The sequence below is a fragment of the Eucyclogobius newberryi genome, unplaced genomic scaffold (assembly GCF_026437365.1).
Source record: "Eucyclogobius newberryi isolate DKJ021-1_F unplaced genomic scaffold, fEucNew1.0.hap1 SCAF_12, whole genome shotgun sequence".
Taxonomy (NCBI): Eukaryota; Metazoa; Chordata; class Actinopteri; order Gobiiformes; family Gobiidae; genus Eucyclogobius; species Eucyclogobius newberryi.
The window spans coordinates 29,180,211-29,198,736 of NW_027315746.1; the positions used below are offsets into that span (position 1 = coordinate 29,180,211).

Consider the following 18,526-nt stretch of genomic DNA (forward strand, 5'->3'; position numbering starts at 1 on the left):
TTTCCTGTAAAAAGCTGCACAGCAGCATTCTGGACTAACTCCAGATGATAAAGTACATATTGGTCAATTCCTACATACAGGGTATTGCAGTAAGATAAGATAATCCTTTATTGTCCCACATGGGGAAATTTCATTGTTGCAACGCAGGTAGATACAGAGGTAGATACAGAAGAAAAGAACAGATCACTTATAGGAAGTTTGAAAAACACTCTCAGTAGAAGATCTTTTATAAACAAAAACTCCCATAGACAAAACCTCCCATTTCCCAACAAGGGATGGAGGGGAAAAAATAATAAAGATAAAAATAAATAAATAAATAAAATAAATACCATTGCATGTGATCACGACAGTAATTGCACATGAATATGTGTCACGACGGCACATGGATTGCACATGAATTTCACAGTAATTGCACATGAATCACGACAGTAATTGCACATATGACGGAATAAAATCCAGAAATAAAAGCATGCAAGATGTACTCAAAATCTAAAAAGGATAAAATGGCAAGGCAAGTTTATTTGTAGAGCACAATTTGTACACAAGGGAATTCTATGTGCTTCACACAACAGGAAAGAAAAAAATCACAAAACCTAGATTTCTATTCATTCAATTTAACAATTTTGCTGGCATGAATCATACATTTTGTCCATGCTTAATGATCTTCCAGATGGAAAACCACATCTATTGGACCACCCTGGCAGACACTCTTTCCCATATTTATTTGACATAGCGTGACAGGTGTCTCCAGGATAGACACATCACTTTTAGATTGATTCTTTCCCATGTTTGACCGTCCCTAGACGTCAATGCGCTATCTACCTCTGCACACGTCTGTACTGAGCCCAAGTATCTTTTACGACGACTCTCTTGTCGTCGTCTCCACCTTTATGTGTGGCGCTATTGTATCTTTAACGACGGAGCCAGTCTCGTCTGCCCCCTCCCTAGATTTAGCTTCCGCTAAACTAATTGTCCAAGAAAAAACTCACCCAGGCACCTGCTAAGCGGCTGCGCTTGGAACCCAGCACAATTGGCTATTGTGTTGAGCGGAATTATTTACATGTTCAATTGTTCTTTACTATTCTAAGTTTTAGAATTGTAAAGAATTTCTCTAAAGAAAGACCTTTTAATTTAAAGAAATTTAAAGGTGCTATTTTCAGGCTCAGGCTAAGTCAAATCAAAAAGACATGATAGAAATCACAAATCACAAAACAGTTTAAGACATTAAAGAGAAGAGTGCAAAGAAAATCTTTTTAGTCATATGCACAACTAAACAAAACTGTTTTTAGCTTAGATTTGAACATTGTCAGAGTAGAAGCTGTCTCACAAATTCAGGAAGACTGTTCCCAATTGTAGCTTCATAAAACTCAAACGCAGATTCCCCATGTTTAGTCCTGACTCTGGCACCAGCAGGAGGCCGGTCCCTGAGGACCTCAGAGTCCGAGATGGTTCATATGGCACCAACATGTCTGAGATGTACTTTGGTCCTAGGCCATGGAGAGACTTGTACACAAGCAGAGCTGCTTTAAAGTCTATTCTCTGAGCCACAGGAGCCAGTGCAGAGACCTGAGAACAGGACTAGTGTGATCATACTTCCTGGTTCTAGTCAGGACCCGAGCAGCAGTGGGACACTGATCTGTTGGATGCAGTGATCCACTTGTCCATATTCACCCGCCGTCAGTGAAACACAGATCTGAGTGTCGTCTGCATAATTGTTATTCAATTTCGCTGCGTATCAACTGACCAACCTCTACATGCTGCCGCATGTAGAGGTTGAACAGTAGAGGTCCCAGAATTGACCCTTGGGGCACACCATAGGTCAGGAGCATGTGGTCTGACACAGAGTTACCAATTTCAACTACAAGTACGTCCTGTCTTCCAGATAGGACTTTAAACAGTTTAGGGCAGTGCCAGTGATGCCCACCCAGTCCACTAGTCTCACATGCCAGTGTCAAAAGCAGCACTCAGATTTAACAGAATTAAGACTGAGGCTTTGCCCGTGTCAGTGTTCAGGCGGATGTCAATTGTCACCTTAACAAGAGCAGTCTTAGTGCTGTGATGAGGTCTAAAACCTGACTGAAAAACTTCAAATGAGTTGTTTATTAAGAGGAAATCTGTGAGCTGTTGATAAACAATCTTTTCAAGGACTTTGCCCCAAAATGGCAGATTAGAGATGGGCCGGTAATGACTCAGTACTGCGGCATCAAGACTGCGCTTCTTTCGGTCATGAAGCCTCGCTGAAAGAAAAGCAGTCTTGATGCCGTAGTTTTCAAAGACATTGGAAATGTTCCAGATTGAAGCGACATGTTAACTATGTGAGTGAATTGTGCTAATAAACTGTTCAGCACAGACTAGAAATCTGGTGGGTAACACATCGAGGCAGCATGTAGATAAACTCAGACTGGTGATGATCTCATGGACAGTATTGTCAGTTACAGGTGCAAAGTGAGTTAGCTCTAAGTGTCTTGGTGGTTTTAGTGTTTTTGCATGGAGGAAATTATAGCATGAACCTTAAAGTCATTAAAGAATAATGCAAACTCATTACACTTGGATGTTGAATTGGTTCCAACGGCAGTTGAGCTGGAGGGTTTGTTAATTAGTTTACTGTGCCAAACAGGACACACGAGTTGTTACTGCAGCTTCCAATTATTTCAGAAAAATATCCTTACCTAGTTCTACATAAAATTAGGTTTTAAATTCGGCCCGTCAACACTCCCTTTTCAAAGGTTTCCAGGACAGCATAAAGTTCTTAAAGCATTTGTCACAAATGTGATCAACATGCACATTGAAATCACCTGTAATGACTAAACCATCAAAGTATGTGCATACAACAGAAAGCATCTCTGTAACATCATCAATAAAACTGGCAGTGCTGGAGAGTCTTTTATAAAACAATGAAGAAAATGGATGGAGACTGTTTTAGCTCCATTTTAAAGGATACATACTCAAATAATGAAAACACTCCAAAGGACAACCTTTGGGTAACTATTTCATTTCTAAAAACTGGGAAGAAGGCCCCTGGGTGAGAGTGGAGATAGGGAAGAGAGTGAGGAATCTGTAGTGGGAGTAGATGTTGTAAATGGGACCCAGGGCTGATCTGAGGGCAGGGGCGATGACAGGGATGCTATGAAAAGATTTATATCTTTAATGTAAAATGTCTAAAATGCTGTTTGTATTTAAAAATGTTTGTAGCTGAGCAAGAATGTTTTATGACATAAAGTGAACTTTATATATGCGACTACACAATAGTATTGTAACGATAAGACTCTGCATAAGCAATCAATATCATACATAGATTATTAAGTAGGAAAAGTTTGAAAAATAATTTAGCAGATGACTTTTTTTGTAATGCCAAGTTTTATTGATTTTTCGGGTCACCCAGTCAACAGGATCGTTGTAGTTCAAAAAAGACATTTATTCAGTTTCTTGTTTTCAGCGGGATAAGTTCAGTACAGATCATCATTTATCTTCTCTACTTCAAAAGCCTTCCAGACCTTTAACCTCTCTCTTCTACACACACAAAAAATTCAGTAACCCCAGACCTCTCTTTTAACATAGAAGGAGAACAATAATGGTCAAAACAGAAAGATCTAAACCAGGTAGGACTAAATAAGGTCTAAACATGTCCTAAATCAGATCTAAAGTATGTCAAAACCAGCTCTAAACTAGGTCTAAACATCAGAGTCTTCTCCATCTTCAATTCTGCTTGGTTCTGCTCCATTACATCCAGCTGTTCCAATTCTCACCTTGGCCATAGCCATAACATCTAGTAACCTCCTTCTTTTCAAGTTTCAGGTCATAATCAAAAACTTGTTTCTGTTTCTCAGTGTTCACTTTCTCCATCAACTCATAGCGCTCTGACGGCCAGAAGTTGCAGATTGAAGCGATGTATACATGTGTTTCCTGTCTCTCTTCCCACAGCACCTCATTTTCTCTCCGTTCATTGAGCAGGCGCTGAGTGACGCGCTCATAGCTGTCCTTTAACTCCTGGAAATCTTTCTCTAGCTCTTCCTTCTCGTTATTTAAACCCTCTTCAGCCACCTGCAGAGTTTCCTTTCTCTCTTCTCTTAGCGCCTCATTTATTCTCCGTTCTTCGAGCAGAAGCTGAGTAACGCGCTCATGGCTGTCCTTTAACTCCTGGAACTCTTTCTCTCGCTCTTCTCTCTTGTTATTTAAACACTCTTCAGTCACCGGCAGAGTTTCCTGTCTCTCTTCCCTGAGCGCCTCATTTTTTCTCCGTTCTTCGAGCAGAAGCTGAGTGATGTGCTCATAGCTGTTCTTTAAATCCTGGAAATCTCCCTGTATCACTTCTTTCTCCTTTTTAAACCCCTCTTCAGCCGCCTGTAGAGTAGCTTGAAGAAACGTTACCTTTTTAGTGAGTCGATCAGCCAGCTCTGTGTTCTCTTCCTTTCTCTTCAATTTCAACAACTCATTATTACGACGCTCTTGTTCCTGATTTCTTTTCAATTTCTTTGTGATTTTCTTTACCCATGTTTCTAATTTCTGTTTGTCTTTCCTCAGTGCCTCATTTTCTCTCTGTTCTTTGATCAGAAGCTGGGTATTTTGCTCATAACTGTTCTTTAACTCCTGGAAAGCTCTTTGTTTCACTTCTTTCCCTTTATTAAAGCCCTCTTCAGCCTCCTGTAGTTCAACTTGAAGTGACGCCACCTGTTGATCTGCTAGCTCCATGTTCTTGTCCTTTCTCTTCAGCTCCTCCATCAACTCTTTATTATTATGGCGTTCTACTTCCAGATTTTTCAGATTTAAGTTAAAATTCTCTGTGACTTTTTCTATGTCAGCTCTTCTTTTCTGTCTCTCTTCCTTCAGCACCTCGTTCTCTCTCTGTTCTTTGATCAGAAGCTGGGTTTTGTGCTCATAGCTGTTCTTTAACTCCTGGAAAGCTCTCTGTTTCACTTCTTTCTCTTTATTAAAACCCTCTTCAGCCTCCTGTAGTGCAGTTTGAAGTGACAACACCTGTTGATCTGCTAGCTCCAGGTTCTTGTCCTTTCTCTTCAGCTCCTCCATCAACTTTTTAATATTATGGCGTTCTACTTCCAGATTTTTCAGATTTAAGTTATTATTCTCTTTGGCATTCTCTACGTACGCTTTTATTTTCTGTCTCTCTTCCTTCAACACCTCATTCTTTCTCTGTTCTTTGATCAGAAGCTGGGTATTGTGCTCATAGCTGTTCTTTAACTCCTGGAAAGCTCTCTGTTTCACTTCTTTCTCTTTCTTAAAACCCTCTTCAGCCTCCTGTAGTTCAACTTGAAGTGATGCCACCTGTTGATCTGCTAGCTCCAGGTTCTTGTCCTTTCTCTTCAGCTCCTCCATCAACGCTTTATTATTATGGCACTCTACTTCCAGATTTTTCAGATTTAAGTTAAAATTCTCTGTGACTTTCTCTATGTCAGCTCTTCTATTCTGTCTCTCTTTCTTCAGCACCTTGTTGTCTCTCTGTTCTTTGATAAGAAGCTGGGTATTGTGCTCATAGCTGTTCTTTAACTCCTGGAAAGCTCTCTGTTTCACTTCTTTCTCTTTCTTAAAACCCTCTTCAGCCTCCTGTAGTGCAGTTTGAAGTGACGCCACCTGTTGATCTGCTAGCTCCATGTTCTTGTCCTTTCTCTTCAGCTCCTCCATCAACTCTTTATTATTATGGCGTTCTACTTCCAGATTTTTCAGATTTAAGTTAAAATTCTTTGTGACTTTTTCTATGTCAGCTCTTCTTTTCTGTCTTTCTTCCTTCAGCACCTCGTTCTGTCTTTGTTCTTTGATCAGAAGCTGGGTTTTGTGCTCATAACTGTTCTTTAACTCCTGGAAAGCTCTCTGTTTCACTTCTTTCTCTTTCTTAAAACCCTCTTCAGCCTCCTGTAGTGCAACTTGAAGTGACAACACCTGTTGATCTGCTAGCTCCAGGTTCTTGTCCTTTCTCTTCAGCTCCTCCCTCAACTGTTTAATATTATGGCGTTCTACTTCCAGATTTTTCAGATTCAAGTTATTGTTCTCTTTGACATTCTCTACGTATGCTTTTATTTTCTGTCTCTCTTCCTTCAGCACCTCGTTCTCTCTCTGTTCTTTGATCAGAAGCTGGGTATTGTGCTCATAGCTGTTCTTTAACTCCTGGAAAGCTCTCTGTTTCACTTCTTTCTCTTTCTTAAAACCCTCTTCGGCCTCCTGTAGTTCAACTTGAAGTGATGCCACCTGTTGATCTGCTAGCTCCAGGTTCTTGTCCTTTCTCTTCAGCTCCTCCATCAACGCTTTATTATTATGGCACTCTACTTCCAGATTTTTCAGATTTAAGTTATATTTCTCTGTGACGTTCTCTATGTAAGTTTCTCTTTCCTGTCTCTCTTTCCTCAGCACCTCGTTTTCTCTCTGTTCTTTGATCAGAAGCTGAGTGATGTGCTCACAGCTGTCCTTTAACTCCTGGAAATCTCTCTTTATCACTTTGTTCTCTTTCGTAATGCCCTCTTCAGCTGCTTGTAGTGAAATTTCAAGGGACGCCACCTTTTCAGTGAGTGACTGCTCCGCGTTCTCATCTTTTCTCTTCAGCTTCCCCATAAACTCTTTGAATGTTTGTCCCTCTTCCTTCAGCTTCTTGTTTTCTATCTGTTCTTTGAGCAGAAGCTGGGTGTTGTGCTCATAGCTGACCTTTAACTCCTGGAATTCTCTCTGCTTCTCTTCTTTCTCTTTCTTAAAAACCTCTTTATCCGCCTTTAGAGTAGCTTGAAGTGACATCACCTGTTTAGTGAGTTGACCAGCCAGCTCCGTGTTCTCATCTTTTCTCCTCAGCTTCTCCATCCACACTTTATTACCGATCTCTTCTTCCAGATGTTTCAGAGTGAAGGTATTATTCTTTGAGACTTTCTCTCTGTTTGTTTTTGTTTCCTGTCTCTCTTCCTTCAGCGCCTCATTTTCTCTCTGTTCTTTGAGCAGGCGCTGAGTGATACGCACATAGCTGTTAATTAAATCCTCAAAACCCTCTTTAGCAGCCTGTAGTTCAGCTTGTAGTGATGTCACCTGTTTTTTGAGTTGATCCTCCTTCTGGTCCTTTCTCTGTATAATTTCTTTCTCCTTATAATAACCCGCTTCAGCCCCATATAGTGCAACTTCAAGTGACTTTAGCTTTTGAATTGTAGGGTGGCTTTGATCCGTCAGTTCCATGTTCTCCTTTCTTGAAATGAAGATTCTTTGTGATTTAATTTCTTTTGTGATGTTCTGTCTCTCACTGTTCTCATTCCGCTCTCCAAATCTTTAAAATGTTTATGCTTTTTGCTTCTGATGCACGCCTTATAAATAGTTAACAATAAGCTGTTCAGTTAAGCTGTCATGCTGACTGCTGTGATGATTGTCTTGTTCCAGTCTTCTTCTTTGGTATTTTATGGCGGTTGGTATCCAATGAGTTACATTACCGCCATTCTTTAGACTTTATGCTTCAGACTTTATGCTTCAGACCCTAATCCTTCTTTTTCTTTGGTGTTCTATAGCGGTTGGTATCCAAATGTTACATTACCGCCACCTACTTTATTCTTTAGACTTTATTCCCTCAGACATGTTTTTTATTCTACTTCTTTAGTGGTATAAGGCGGTTGGTAATGTTTTTGTGGTTGCTTTTAATGGCAGTTGGCAGCCAACCAGACCCTACTCCTTCTTAGACTTTTTTTCTTCAGACTTTCTTTTTCAGACTTTATTACCCGCCCATCCCCAACCAACCCCCCACGGCTTAGACTTTAGACTTCCCTCCCCCCCAGACTACTTCTTCTACCGTCACCTACTGTAGTTGTACGTCTTATTCTTCAGACTTTATTCTTTAGTCTTCATTCCTTAGACCCTATTCTTTAGACTTTCTTCTTCTTCTGTGGTGTTTTATGGCGGCTGGTATCCAAGTGTTCTTTGAGACCCTGGTCTTTAGACTTATTCTTTAGACTTCTATTCTCTATTCTTTTTGTGGCGGATCCTGGTTTCAGTCTTCTTCTTCTTCATTGGTGTTTAATGGCGGTTGTTATCCAAGTGTTAAATTACCGCCACTAACTGTCATTTTACGTCTTAGACGGAGGACATCTCCTTTAGACTTTATTCTTTAGATTTTATTCTTTAGACTTCTCCCTCCCCCTTTGGTTTCTTCTTCTTTGGTGTTTTATGGCGGTTGGTATCCAAGTGTTACATTAGCGCCACCCACTGCAGTTCACTATCATAATTCAGATTGACAAAATGTCTTCTTTGATGGCATCATAAAAGACCACACGTTCCAGTGACATCATTCCAGTGTCTTAATCGCTCTGTGGAGAATCACATGACAGAAGAACATTCTTATATGGAGCTCAACAATAAAGAAGAAGCCAACCGGAAGTATAGGCGGTCTAATGAAGTCTAAAGAATGACTGTGGCGAGGGTCCACCAACAAAAACAGACTGAGTCAGCGATAAAGGGTTTCCAGTGTTTTAATCGTGCTCTCCAGTGGTGAAATCCAAGTGCAAAACAGTGCTCTAACAATATTTCCAGTGATCAAAAGACGTTGAGGCAAAACCCACATGTATATATAACTAAGACTTCTTCGTTAAGTCTCAGACGTTACCTGCACTGTAACTTTCCACAGACTTCAGCTCTGCCTTTAAACCCCCATTAGCCCCTCCCACATTATAAACAGACATATGAAAAATAATATTTACCCCACTTCTACAAATGAATGGCTATATTTTCCCAGTCTAACAAACACAAAACTATAATCTTTATCTTACAAAAATATCAAACTAAATGACTGACGCATTTAAACCCAAACGCGGATGTGCCCGGGTTGGCCAGAACGCACCATGGGAGGAGAGTGAGGAGACGTAGCGCGCAGGTACGTGTGTGAGTGATTTGGCGTAGTTTGCATTCGTAAACTGACGCTTCTAAGTGTGCACTCTTAGACGCGGCAAACGCGCTGCAGAAGTGTGGCAAACAGGTTCATAAATGTGTCTGACCGTGCCTAAACCAGTTACATGTCTACCCGGAGACATTTTGAGTTATGCAGATTCTGAAAGTGTGAATTCAAAGCTTTCCAATGATGTCTCACTCATGCACATCTGATAATATTTGAGTAAGTTGTGGTAATTTGAATGTATACAACTCTCAAACCCATTCACTGAGAAAATGGGGCTCAAAGTTTCTCACCTGAGAGAGCCCAGAGTCACAGGGGGGCTCATTTACATCTCATTGTGATAAGCCCTCCCCCTGTCACACTGACACCACCTTCCCCCTACAGCTGTCACTGAAGACTCAAGAGGAGTGTTGTTATTGATGGTAACTGGACTTGAATCAGAATTAGAAGTTACTATATTAAAATGGAAATACTTGGATTACAAAAGGCCCTGAATAGAATCAAAGGATCAGAATCAGAATCGGGTTCATTGCATTTGTCGATAAACATAATTCACAGGTGATTCAGTGCAACACAAACAAGATAAGATAAGATAAGATAGCCTTTAATGCTACAACGCAGTAGATACAGGGGGAAAGAACAGATAACTTATAGGAAGTTTAAAAAAAACACTCTTAATAGAAGAACTCTTATAAACAGATGCCAGGGCCAGGTATACGAACTGCAACGGGTCCATGGCTTTGAATATATGGAGATGATATGTACACCACCAGAGTCCAATTACATCAGAGATCACATCCTCATCCTCTTCTTCGTCTGTGCACTCTTCTGTGCTGTGACTCTCGGCGCTGGGCATGTGATGTCTTTTGCCTCGTCAGCACAGAAAGGCCTGATTGTTTCATGCAGATAGGTCTGCCTGTCAATGTTCAGTCCAGGTGGGACCAGGACATGGAGATTGTCAACTGGAGGCAGAACAGCTGAAAGTAGTAGTAGCTGAAATTCCACTGGTTCTGCTTCACAGTGACTTTTCGCAAGCACCACACCTGGTCTCTTGGCATCAAAGCTTTACGCAAATAACAGGACATTTGAGAAATGGCTAACTATTTCACATAACACTCAACATTTTTTTTTTTAACACAATGTGAGAGTTTCAATATAAATACCTGAAGTGCTGATAACTCTTGATCTTTGGAAGCCGTCTGAAGAAGGGACTGAAGAAGGGTTCTTGACAAACACTTTGCTATCCGCCGTTCCAACAAGCTGTGGGATATTGAGGTGAGACTCAGGAGAGCTGTTTTCCACTACCTGATGACAAGGGCGACAATGTAAAAAAAATGAGAACAGAAGAAACATATCTTAAGCAGAGAGCAGCACTGAAGTTTTGCCAGGCTAATGTTTACACATTACAGTAGTCAAATAATATAAACTAACTTCAGCGATGTCTTCCAAAGTGTCAACCCTGGTCTTCATGTATGCTCGCTTGATAAGTCCAAAGCCGCAATCAGGGGAGAATTTGGTGTGGCCAGCAATGAGGAAGTGGATGTCCATTGTGTAGTGAAGCTTGGCCCCGGCTGCAGAGGGTTGGACGGAAAGTGTATCTAGTAGACAGAGAGAGAGAGAAAGGAGATTAGATTAATACATATGACATTTGATTAAGACGTATATCTCTCTATAATTGCTATTCTGCATTTGCACTATTATTAGTACCTGCTGTGCAAAGTCAAAGCTGTAATGCATCCTGATGTCTTTGCTTGCTGGCGGTGAGGGTCCAAAGACAGCACATTAGATTCTGTTGTAGAGATCTGTGCGTGGCCTGCAGCTTCTGATGTGTTGGAGAAGCTGTTTCCACAGTGATCTGAAGCTTGATTTACAAACTGCAGGCTCACCTGAAAAACAGATGTTGCTTATGGTTAATTATACTCTAATCATTAAAACATGAAAATCACCAAAATAATGTTTTACACTTACCAAGCTCCTTAGCAGACTTCACGTAGAGACCTTAGTCACATGGGTTGGGAGCAACTTCACATGCCAGTCCTTATGGCCAGGATGTCGACCAGGTAGCATTATGGAATGGACTTCTGCATAGTTTTTGATAAACTCCACAATGGTGTGAATCACTTCATGGCTGATGAACCTGCGTGAATGTGGCTGTGCGCGCTTCTTCCTCAACCGTGGTGTTGCTCCATTTTTCGTCATAGTGTTTGATTATGTCAGTCAGGGTGCCAATTCTGAAAAGGGGAAAAAAAGGATTAGGGTTAACAGTAATATGGGAATAACACGCTTCACAGATAACAGTTCACATTGTGACGTTAACGGTGTATTTAAGATGCAAAACGCGGAGATATTGGGACATCTGCCCTCGGCTAGCGGGGCTAGCTAGCTCACTTGAGATAACACGGCTCGTAAAAGCAAAACACTTGCAGAACAGCACACCAAAACATAAACATACACTCGAGTTTAAAACCGGCGCACATTAAAGTGATTAAAAGCGGTTTGTGGACACAAGTGGATTGTGACGTCGGAGCCATGGGAACCCCAGGAGGAGAGGATGATGAGGAATGTCTTGCTTGAATGCGACGATCAATGCGGGACGCCAGCTCGATGATGCTGTCGAGAGTGGTGGGAAGTTAATAAGAAATTTGTTCATCCTCAACGTAGCCCCCACAGAAGTGCGTTGCACTAGGCAGCCTGGTTCCACTCACTGGAGCTAGCTAGCCTGGGTGCGGAAGTGGATGGAGTAATCAACCACTGAACAAGACCCTTGGTTCAGACCCAAAAGCCCTCTAGAAGCGTTCGGATCTCGTGAAGCTTCTCCGAATTCTTTGTGGAGCTCGGCAGCAAAGAAAGGAGAATTAATTACAGTAATTTCTCAGTGAATATGAGTTGGATTTTAATAAAACTCACAGTATATTTAAGCTTAACAAACACATCACAGCTATCCCCTCTGTCATTGAATACTCTGAGCTGATCTACTTTTGTTTGTGTCTTCATCGAGTGAGTGTTACGTTTTAACATGAGATAAGATAATCCTTTAATATCCACACAAGGGGAAATTCCGTTGTTACAACGCAATAGAAACAGGAGGAAAGTACAGATTATAGGAAGTTTCAAAAACACTCTTAAAAGAACTCTTATGAACAAAAACAAAAAACTCTAATTAACAAAAACTCTTCTCCTATCTTAATAGGGAATGGAGGGGGGGAATAAAATAAAATAGATAAAAATAAAAAGATAAAGATAAAAATAAGATAATAAAATAATGATAATAGAATAAAATAAAATTAAGTAAAAATAGCTAGCACAAGACTAGGTAATACTATTAGCAGGTAAGTAAACCGAATAAAAACAAAATAGAACACTCCTATTCACAGGTATTGCACATGGTTAATTCAGTATTGCACATGAATATGATGGTATTGCACATGGTTACATCAGTATTGCACATGTTCGGGGCTAGCAGTGTTTGTTGTAGAGTCTGACAGCAGCAGGAAGGAAAGACCTGCAAAACCTTTCCTTCACACAGCGAGGGTGGATCAGTCTGTCACTGAAGCTGCTCTTCAGAGTGGACAGAGTGTCCTGCAGGGGGCGACACTCATGGTCCAGCATAGATGTGAATCTAGCCAGGACCCTTCTGTCCCCCACCTCCTGCACCGAGTCCAGAGCACAGCCCAGGACGGAGCTGGACTTCTTTATGACTCTGTCCAGCCTCTTCCTCTCCCTCTCTGTGATGCTGCTGCTCCAGCAGACCACACCTACAGGAGCTGATGCCACCACAGAGTCGTAGAAGGTCTTCAGAAGTGGCCCTGTCACTCCAAAAGACCTGAGTCTCCTCAGGAGGTAGAGCCGACTCTGGCTCTTCCTGTACAGTGCGTCTGTGTTATGAGTCCAGTCCAGTTTGTGGTTCAGATGAACACCCAGGTACTTGTATGAGTCCACTCTCTCAATGTCCCGTCCCTGGATGTTCACTGGTGAGGGGGCAGCAGAGTGGCGTCTACGGAAGTCCACCACCATCTCCTTGGTCTTCCCTGCGTTGATGAGGAGGTGGTTCCGCTGACACCAGTCCACAAAGTCCTGCGCCAGTCCTCTGTACTCCGCATCATCGTCGTCCATGATGAGTCCGATGATGGCAGAGTCATCAGAGAACTTCTGCAGGACACAGCTGTCCGTGTCGTGTCTGAGGTCTGCAGTGAGACCTCAGACATGAGATATTTACACACAAATATGGTCCAGGGTAATAGTCTTTTGACTCATGAGTCAGGTGTGCTTTAACATGGTCAGTCTAGTAACCTTTGTCCTGTGCCCTGGTCAGTTGATACTTGCCTGGGTGAAGGACAGAGGCTCCTGCCACAAAGATACTATCTGTAGAGGCTAATCCTAGTTCTTTGTTCCTTCGTTTTAACCTCTTCGGAAAATAATGACTGCATGAGCCTGTTTTACGTGTAGGACCACTGGTGTAGTCGCAGCACGATAAAACGACCGTACAACAAAACTTCTTCACCTGTTTTACATGACAGGTAACAGTAGTGCGCCCCCAAGCGTCCAGGACATGCACACACATGCAAACTTCTTTTAAATAAAACACAAATGAGTTATTATGAATAACATAAAATTAAGAATGCAAAATATCAAACCATATAAATGGCACTTACACTATCAATGTATGTGGAGGATTAGGAGGGTGCCTTTGTAATGGGGCTTGTGGATATCTTTGAGTGAGCGGCCTGATAACCCAAGACCCGAGGACGAAACATAGGCCTCTACCAATTATTACATTCTGACATCATGTTCTGCCTTTTTAAGCTGGACTTTGTTTGAGAGTCATTCAGTTAGACCAGGGAGGGAAAGAAGACTCTGTTAGGGAAAGCATTTTTGCTAAAGTTTTTCCCTAAAATAAAGACCCACGTTTGAACAAGACAAATTGGTTCTATTCTGCTTTGTTTCTCTGTCACCGTTTATAGTATATTTTCCGCAACACAGGTTTGGCCAATAAAGTTTCATTTCAATGCAGCAGGTTCTAAACTGCAGACCGCAGTATATCGCATGTGCACGCTCTGTTTGTCTTTGCATTTAGCGGCGTTTAGATTCACTTCCCCATTAGACTAATTTCTCTGTGAATGTGAGTCTGATTGTAATAAAACACAGCGTTTTGAAGCTTAGAATATAGAAAACACGATGTCTCCCCTGGACAGTGTGTCAAACCCTTGCGCTTCCTGCTAAATTGCCCCCCGTGGCCGTTTGCGCACCATTATAATGACTGCAAGGTTCAAAGCATGGGAAAAATACATAGCTTTGAAGTCAAGTGGGATGAGGATGTCAAAAACTGATTGCATTACTTTATTGATTTCAGTCCAATATTAATTAAACATGACAGTCCCAAAACACATGTGATTTTGTTATCCACCATTTTCCAACCCTTTGTCTGTCAAAACAATGTCACCTTCTCTTTTCAATTTGTCTTAATATAGTTAGTAGAGTAGCAATTCAGAATGTGGATGCAGTCATACAATTAAAACATTATTCCCCTCCAAAATTATGATTTATAAGCCTTGATAAATATATCAATTATATAATCAGTGTTGGGTAGCGTTACTTTTAAAAGTAACTTGTTACGTTACCTCGTAACTGACCTGGAAAACGTATGTGTTACTGCGCTACTTTGTTAAAGTAAGTAGTAATGCATTACGAGTACTCTTACGGTAGGCAGAAAACACACCACAGAAAATGGAACAATGTTACCAGTGGAGTTAATAAACAGTCACTCTCTTATATTTTCTCAATTGTGGTTGTGGGCAAAAACATCACGTGCAAAAGCCAAAAATCCCGGAAGAAAACAATATCAGCGATCGCTCATATAACCTATATAGTTTGCCGACAATGCAAAGGGATTATCATTACTAGGTAACGTTATCATTACTAAATAAACAAGCTAAGTAAATATGTTTGACTTAGCTTTTATTATATATGTTTTATATTATATTTTGTTATATGTTGACAGATTACCACGACACAATGTCATACAATGAGCGTGTGTCCGCCTGTCCTCAAGCAATGAAAAACAAGCACGTAACACAAGGTGAAACATGCGGTGTAGGGAGTTGATTCAAACATTCATGGCATAATCACATAAAACAGTTTTCATCGGGGCGTCTTCCTGTAAGACTGTGGGGAGAAGAAGATCTGTTATCAAAAAGTCACAGCGGCTCCCCTGCGGTGAGGGAGACAGGGAGAACGAAAAACCCCCAATGTTCAAAGAGAGATTTTCTGTTATCTGGCCGTGGATTGTCCATCTCCATTCCCCTACAACCCCCCGATTGGCCGTTGGTTCTCCGATGAAGAAGCATCGGGCAAATGTCAAAGGGAATGTCCTTACCGAGTCAGCGAGCGGCACAGAGTGGCATGATTTGGGTAAACCTCTGAACCTGGACTGGTCGCTTTATCCTATTTGGGCTGAGGGGCAGGTGCTAGTGGGTGTTACCCTATCCCTAGGCTACTAACTCTCAGCACATCATCCTCAGAGGGAGTGGTAAACCATGCAAGAGCTCTTGACTCCTAGTGCAAGAATTTGGGCGTAGAAACAAGACTCTAAGACACCGAGGTAGCTTATCAAAGTGGATGTCTATGGTGGAAAAAAAAACAAAGTGGTTAACAAGGTTCTTGACATACGTTTCACCCTAGCGAAGGGGCAACTTCTAGGTTGGACCGCTTCTGTTCGAAACAGGTGACAGGATATTCTACTCTATGGTTTGCATGCAGGGGAGATTAACATACGAGGCTAGTGGTAGGGACTTTGCGGGCTTAGGACCAGCTGTAAGTCGGGGATTTGGCTAACATTTTCCAAGCTCCAGTAGGTGGCGCCTGTGTTAGGTGTCGTTGGGGCAGAACAACTCGTGCTGCTGTGTCATGCTTGTCATAGTGGAGGATCGCCTCTCGGAGGGAAGTGTTCACGAGTCAACGGCCCCCCAACTATTTTAGCCCAGGTCTCTGTGACCTGGTCTCGCACCGCCACGAAGGTTGGGCACGCGCTGCCTGCTGTCACAGGTTTTTAACAGCAAACGCCGCCGGTACTGTCATGTATTGCTATCACGATACGCAATAACGTCTGGGGTCTGTAAGTGTCACATGCCATCAGGAGGAGGCGTTGTGACCACATGCTTCTGTCAACATACATCTGGGGATGTTTTTAGAGACACTAACACGTAATTCTTTGATTAGGTTTTAGTGGTTAGGGTTAGTAGACTTTACAATCCGTGCAAAACAGTTGTTAGTACAGTCCCTAACGGGCGTGCGTTTGTCGGAGTTGTGTTCTAGTTGGAACTATCGGCATCCCTGACATGTCCCATGGGGTTTTGGTGCGCTTTGATTTGGTTGTGATGAACCCACTTCAGAGTAGGTTCTCTGCGTCCTTTGGTGATCTTCACGTGGTACACCACCGGAGATCGTTTGTTGACAATCTCGTAGGGTCCCGACCAACGTGGGAGGAGCTTTCGGGTTAGCTTGGTTAGCCAGTCTCTTGTCTGTCCGATCGGGTGCGCTAAGATGTAATACCATACCTTGTCGTTCGGGGCTTTCTGATCGTAGTAAGCCTTGCAATCCTTTGCACTTTTCTCAAGCTTCTTCTGAGCGAAAGAGAAGGTCGCTTTCAGGTGCTCCTGTAAGTCCGACATGTATTGGTGGTTGGTGTAAGCGGTTGCGATGCTAACCTCTCCCGGTTTGTACAACAGGTGTAGGGGGAGGGTCATCTGTCGGTCAGTCAAGAGTTTGTATGTGGCGTTGACCCCCCGGAGGCCAGCTGTTGGCGCGTCGTGTGCGTGCGTCAGCATAACCCCCCGGAGGCTCTGAGGTACCACAAATGCGGGTGCAGTGAGGATCTCAGAGGCAAACACCAGCAGTCCATGACGCAAGGTGAAGTTCTCTCTTGTGCGCCACAGCGCAGCGAGAGATGCGTCGGCAGCAAGTGCATCAGGAGGGATGGCACTGGCTCTTCCTGTACAGTGCGTCTGTGTTATGAGTCCAGTCCAGTTTGTGGTTCAGATGAACACCCAGGTACTTGTATGAGTCCACTCTCTCAATGTCCCGTCCCTGGATGTTCACTGGTGAGGGGGCAGCAGAGTGGCGTCTACGGAAGTCCACCACCATCTCCTTGGTCTTCCCTGCGTTGATGAGGAGGTGGTTCCGCTGACACCAGTCCACAAAGTCCTGCGCCAGTCCTCTGTACTCCGCATCATCGTCGTCCATGATGAGTCCGATGATGGCAGAGTCATCAGAGAACTTCTGCAGGACACAGCTGTCCGTGTCGTGTCTGAGGTCTGCAGTGAGACCTCAGACATGAGATATTTACACACAAATATGGTCCAGGGTAATAGTCTTTTGACTCATGAGTCAGGTGTGCTTTAACATGGTCAGTCTAGTAACCTTTGTCCTGTGCCCTGGTCAGTTGATACTTGCCTGGGTGAAGGACAGAGGCTCCTGCCACAAAGATACTATCTGTAGAGGCTAATCCTAGTTCTTTGTTCCTTCGTTTTAACCTCTTCGGAAAATAATGACTGCATGAGCCTGTTTTACGTGTAGGACCACTGGTGTAGTCGCAGCACGATAAAACGACCGTACAACAAAACTTCTTCACCTGTTTTACATGACAGGTAACAGTAGTGCGCCCCCAAGCGTCCAGGACATGCACACACATGCAAACTTCTTTTAAATAAAACACAAATGAGTTATTATGAATAACATAAAATTAAGAATGCAAAATATCAAACCATATAAATGGCACTTACACTATCAATGTATGTGGAGGATTAGGAGGGTGCCTTTGTAATGGGGCTTGTGGATATCTTTGAGTGAGCGGCCTGATAACCCAAGACCCGAGGACGAAACATAGGCCTCTACCAATTATTACATTCTGACATCATGTTCTGCCTTTTTAAGCTGGACTTTGTTTGAGAGTCATTCAGTTAGACCAGGGAGGGAAAGAAGACTCTGTTAGGGAAAGCATTTTTGCTAAAGTTTTTCCCTAAAATAAAGACCCACGTTTGAACAAGACAAATTGGTTCTATTCTGCTTTGTTTCTCTGTCACCGTTTATAGTATATTTTCCGCAACACAGGTTTGGCCAATAAAGTTTCATTTCAATGCAGCAGGTTCTAAACTGCAGACCGCAGTATATCGCATGTGCACGCTCTGTTTGTCTTTGCATTTAGCGGCGTTTAGATTCACTTCCCCATTAGACTAATTTCTCTGTGAATGTGAGTCTGATTGTAATAAAACACAGCGTTTTGAAGCTTAGAATATAGAAAACACGATGTCTCCCCTGGACAGTGTGTCAAACCCTTGCGCTTCCTGCTAAATTGCCCCCCGTGGCCGTTTGCGCACCATTATAATGACTGCAAGGTTCAAAGCATGGGAAAAATACATAGCTTTGAAGTCAAGTGGGATGAGGATGTCAAAAACTGATTGCATTACTTTATTGATTTCAGTCCAATATTAATTAAACATGACAGTCCCAAAACACATGTGATTTTGTTATCCACCATTTTCCAACCCTTTGTCTGTCAAAACAATGTCACCTTCTCTTTTCAATTTGTCTTAATATAGTTAGTAGAGTAGCAATTCAGAATGTGGATGCAGTCATACAATTAAAACATTATTCCCCTCCAAAATTATGATTTAT

General features: G+C 42.3%; 1 protein-coding gene across 1 annotated transcript in view; it reads right to left on the bottom strand.

Moving 5' to 3' along the window:
- The window catches only part of LOC140355860 (uncharacterized), a 36,238-nt gene extending 29,077 nt beyond the window's left edge, over nt 1–7,161 (bottom strand). The window contains exons 1-2 of the mRNA XM_072440500.1: nt 6,649–7,161; nt 3,747–6,414 (exon numbers count right to left, since the gene is read on the bottom strand). Coding sequence (XP_072296601.1) covers nt 3,747–6,414; nt 6,649–7,161 — 3,181 coding nt within the window. The remainder of the gene's footprint in view (nt 1–3,746; nt 6,415–6,648) is intronic.
- Nucleotides 7,162–18,526: the final 11,365 nt, after the last annotated feature.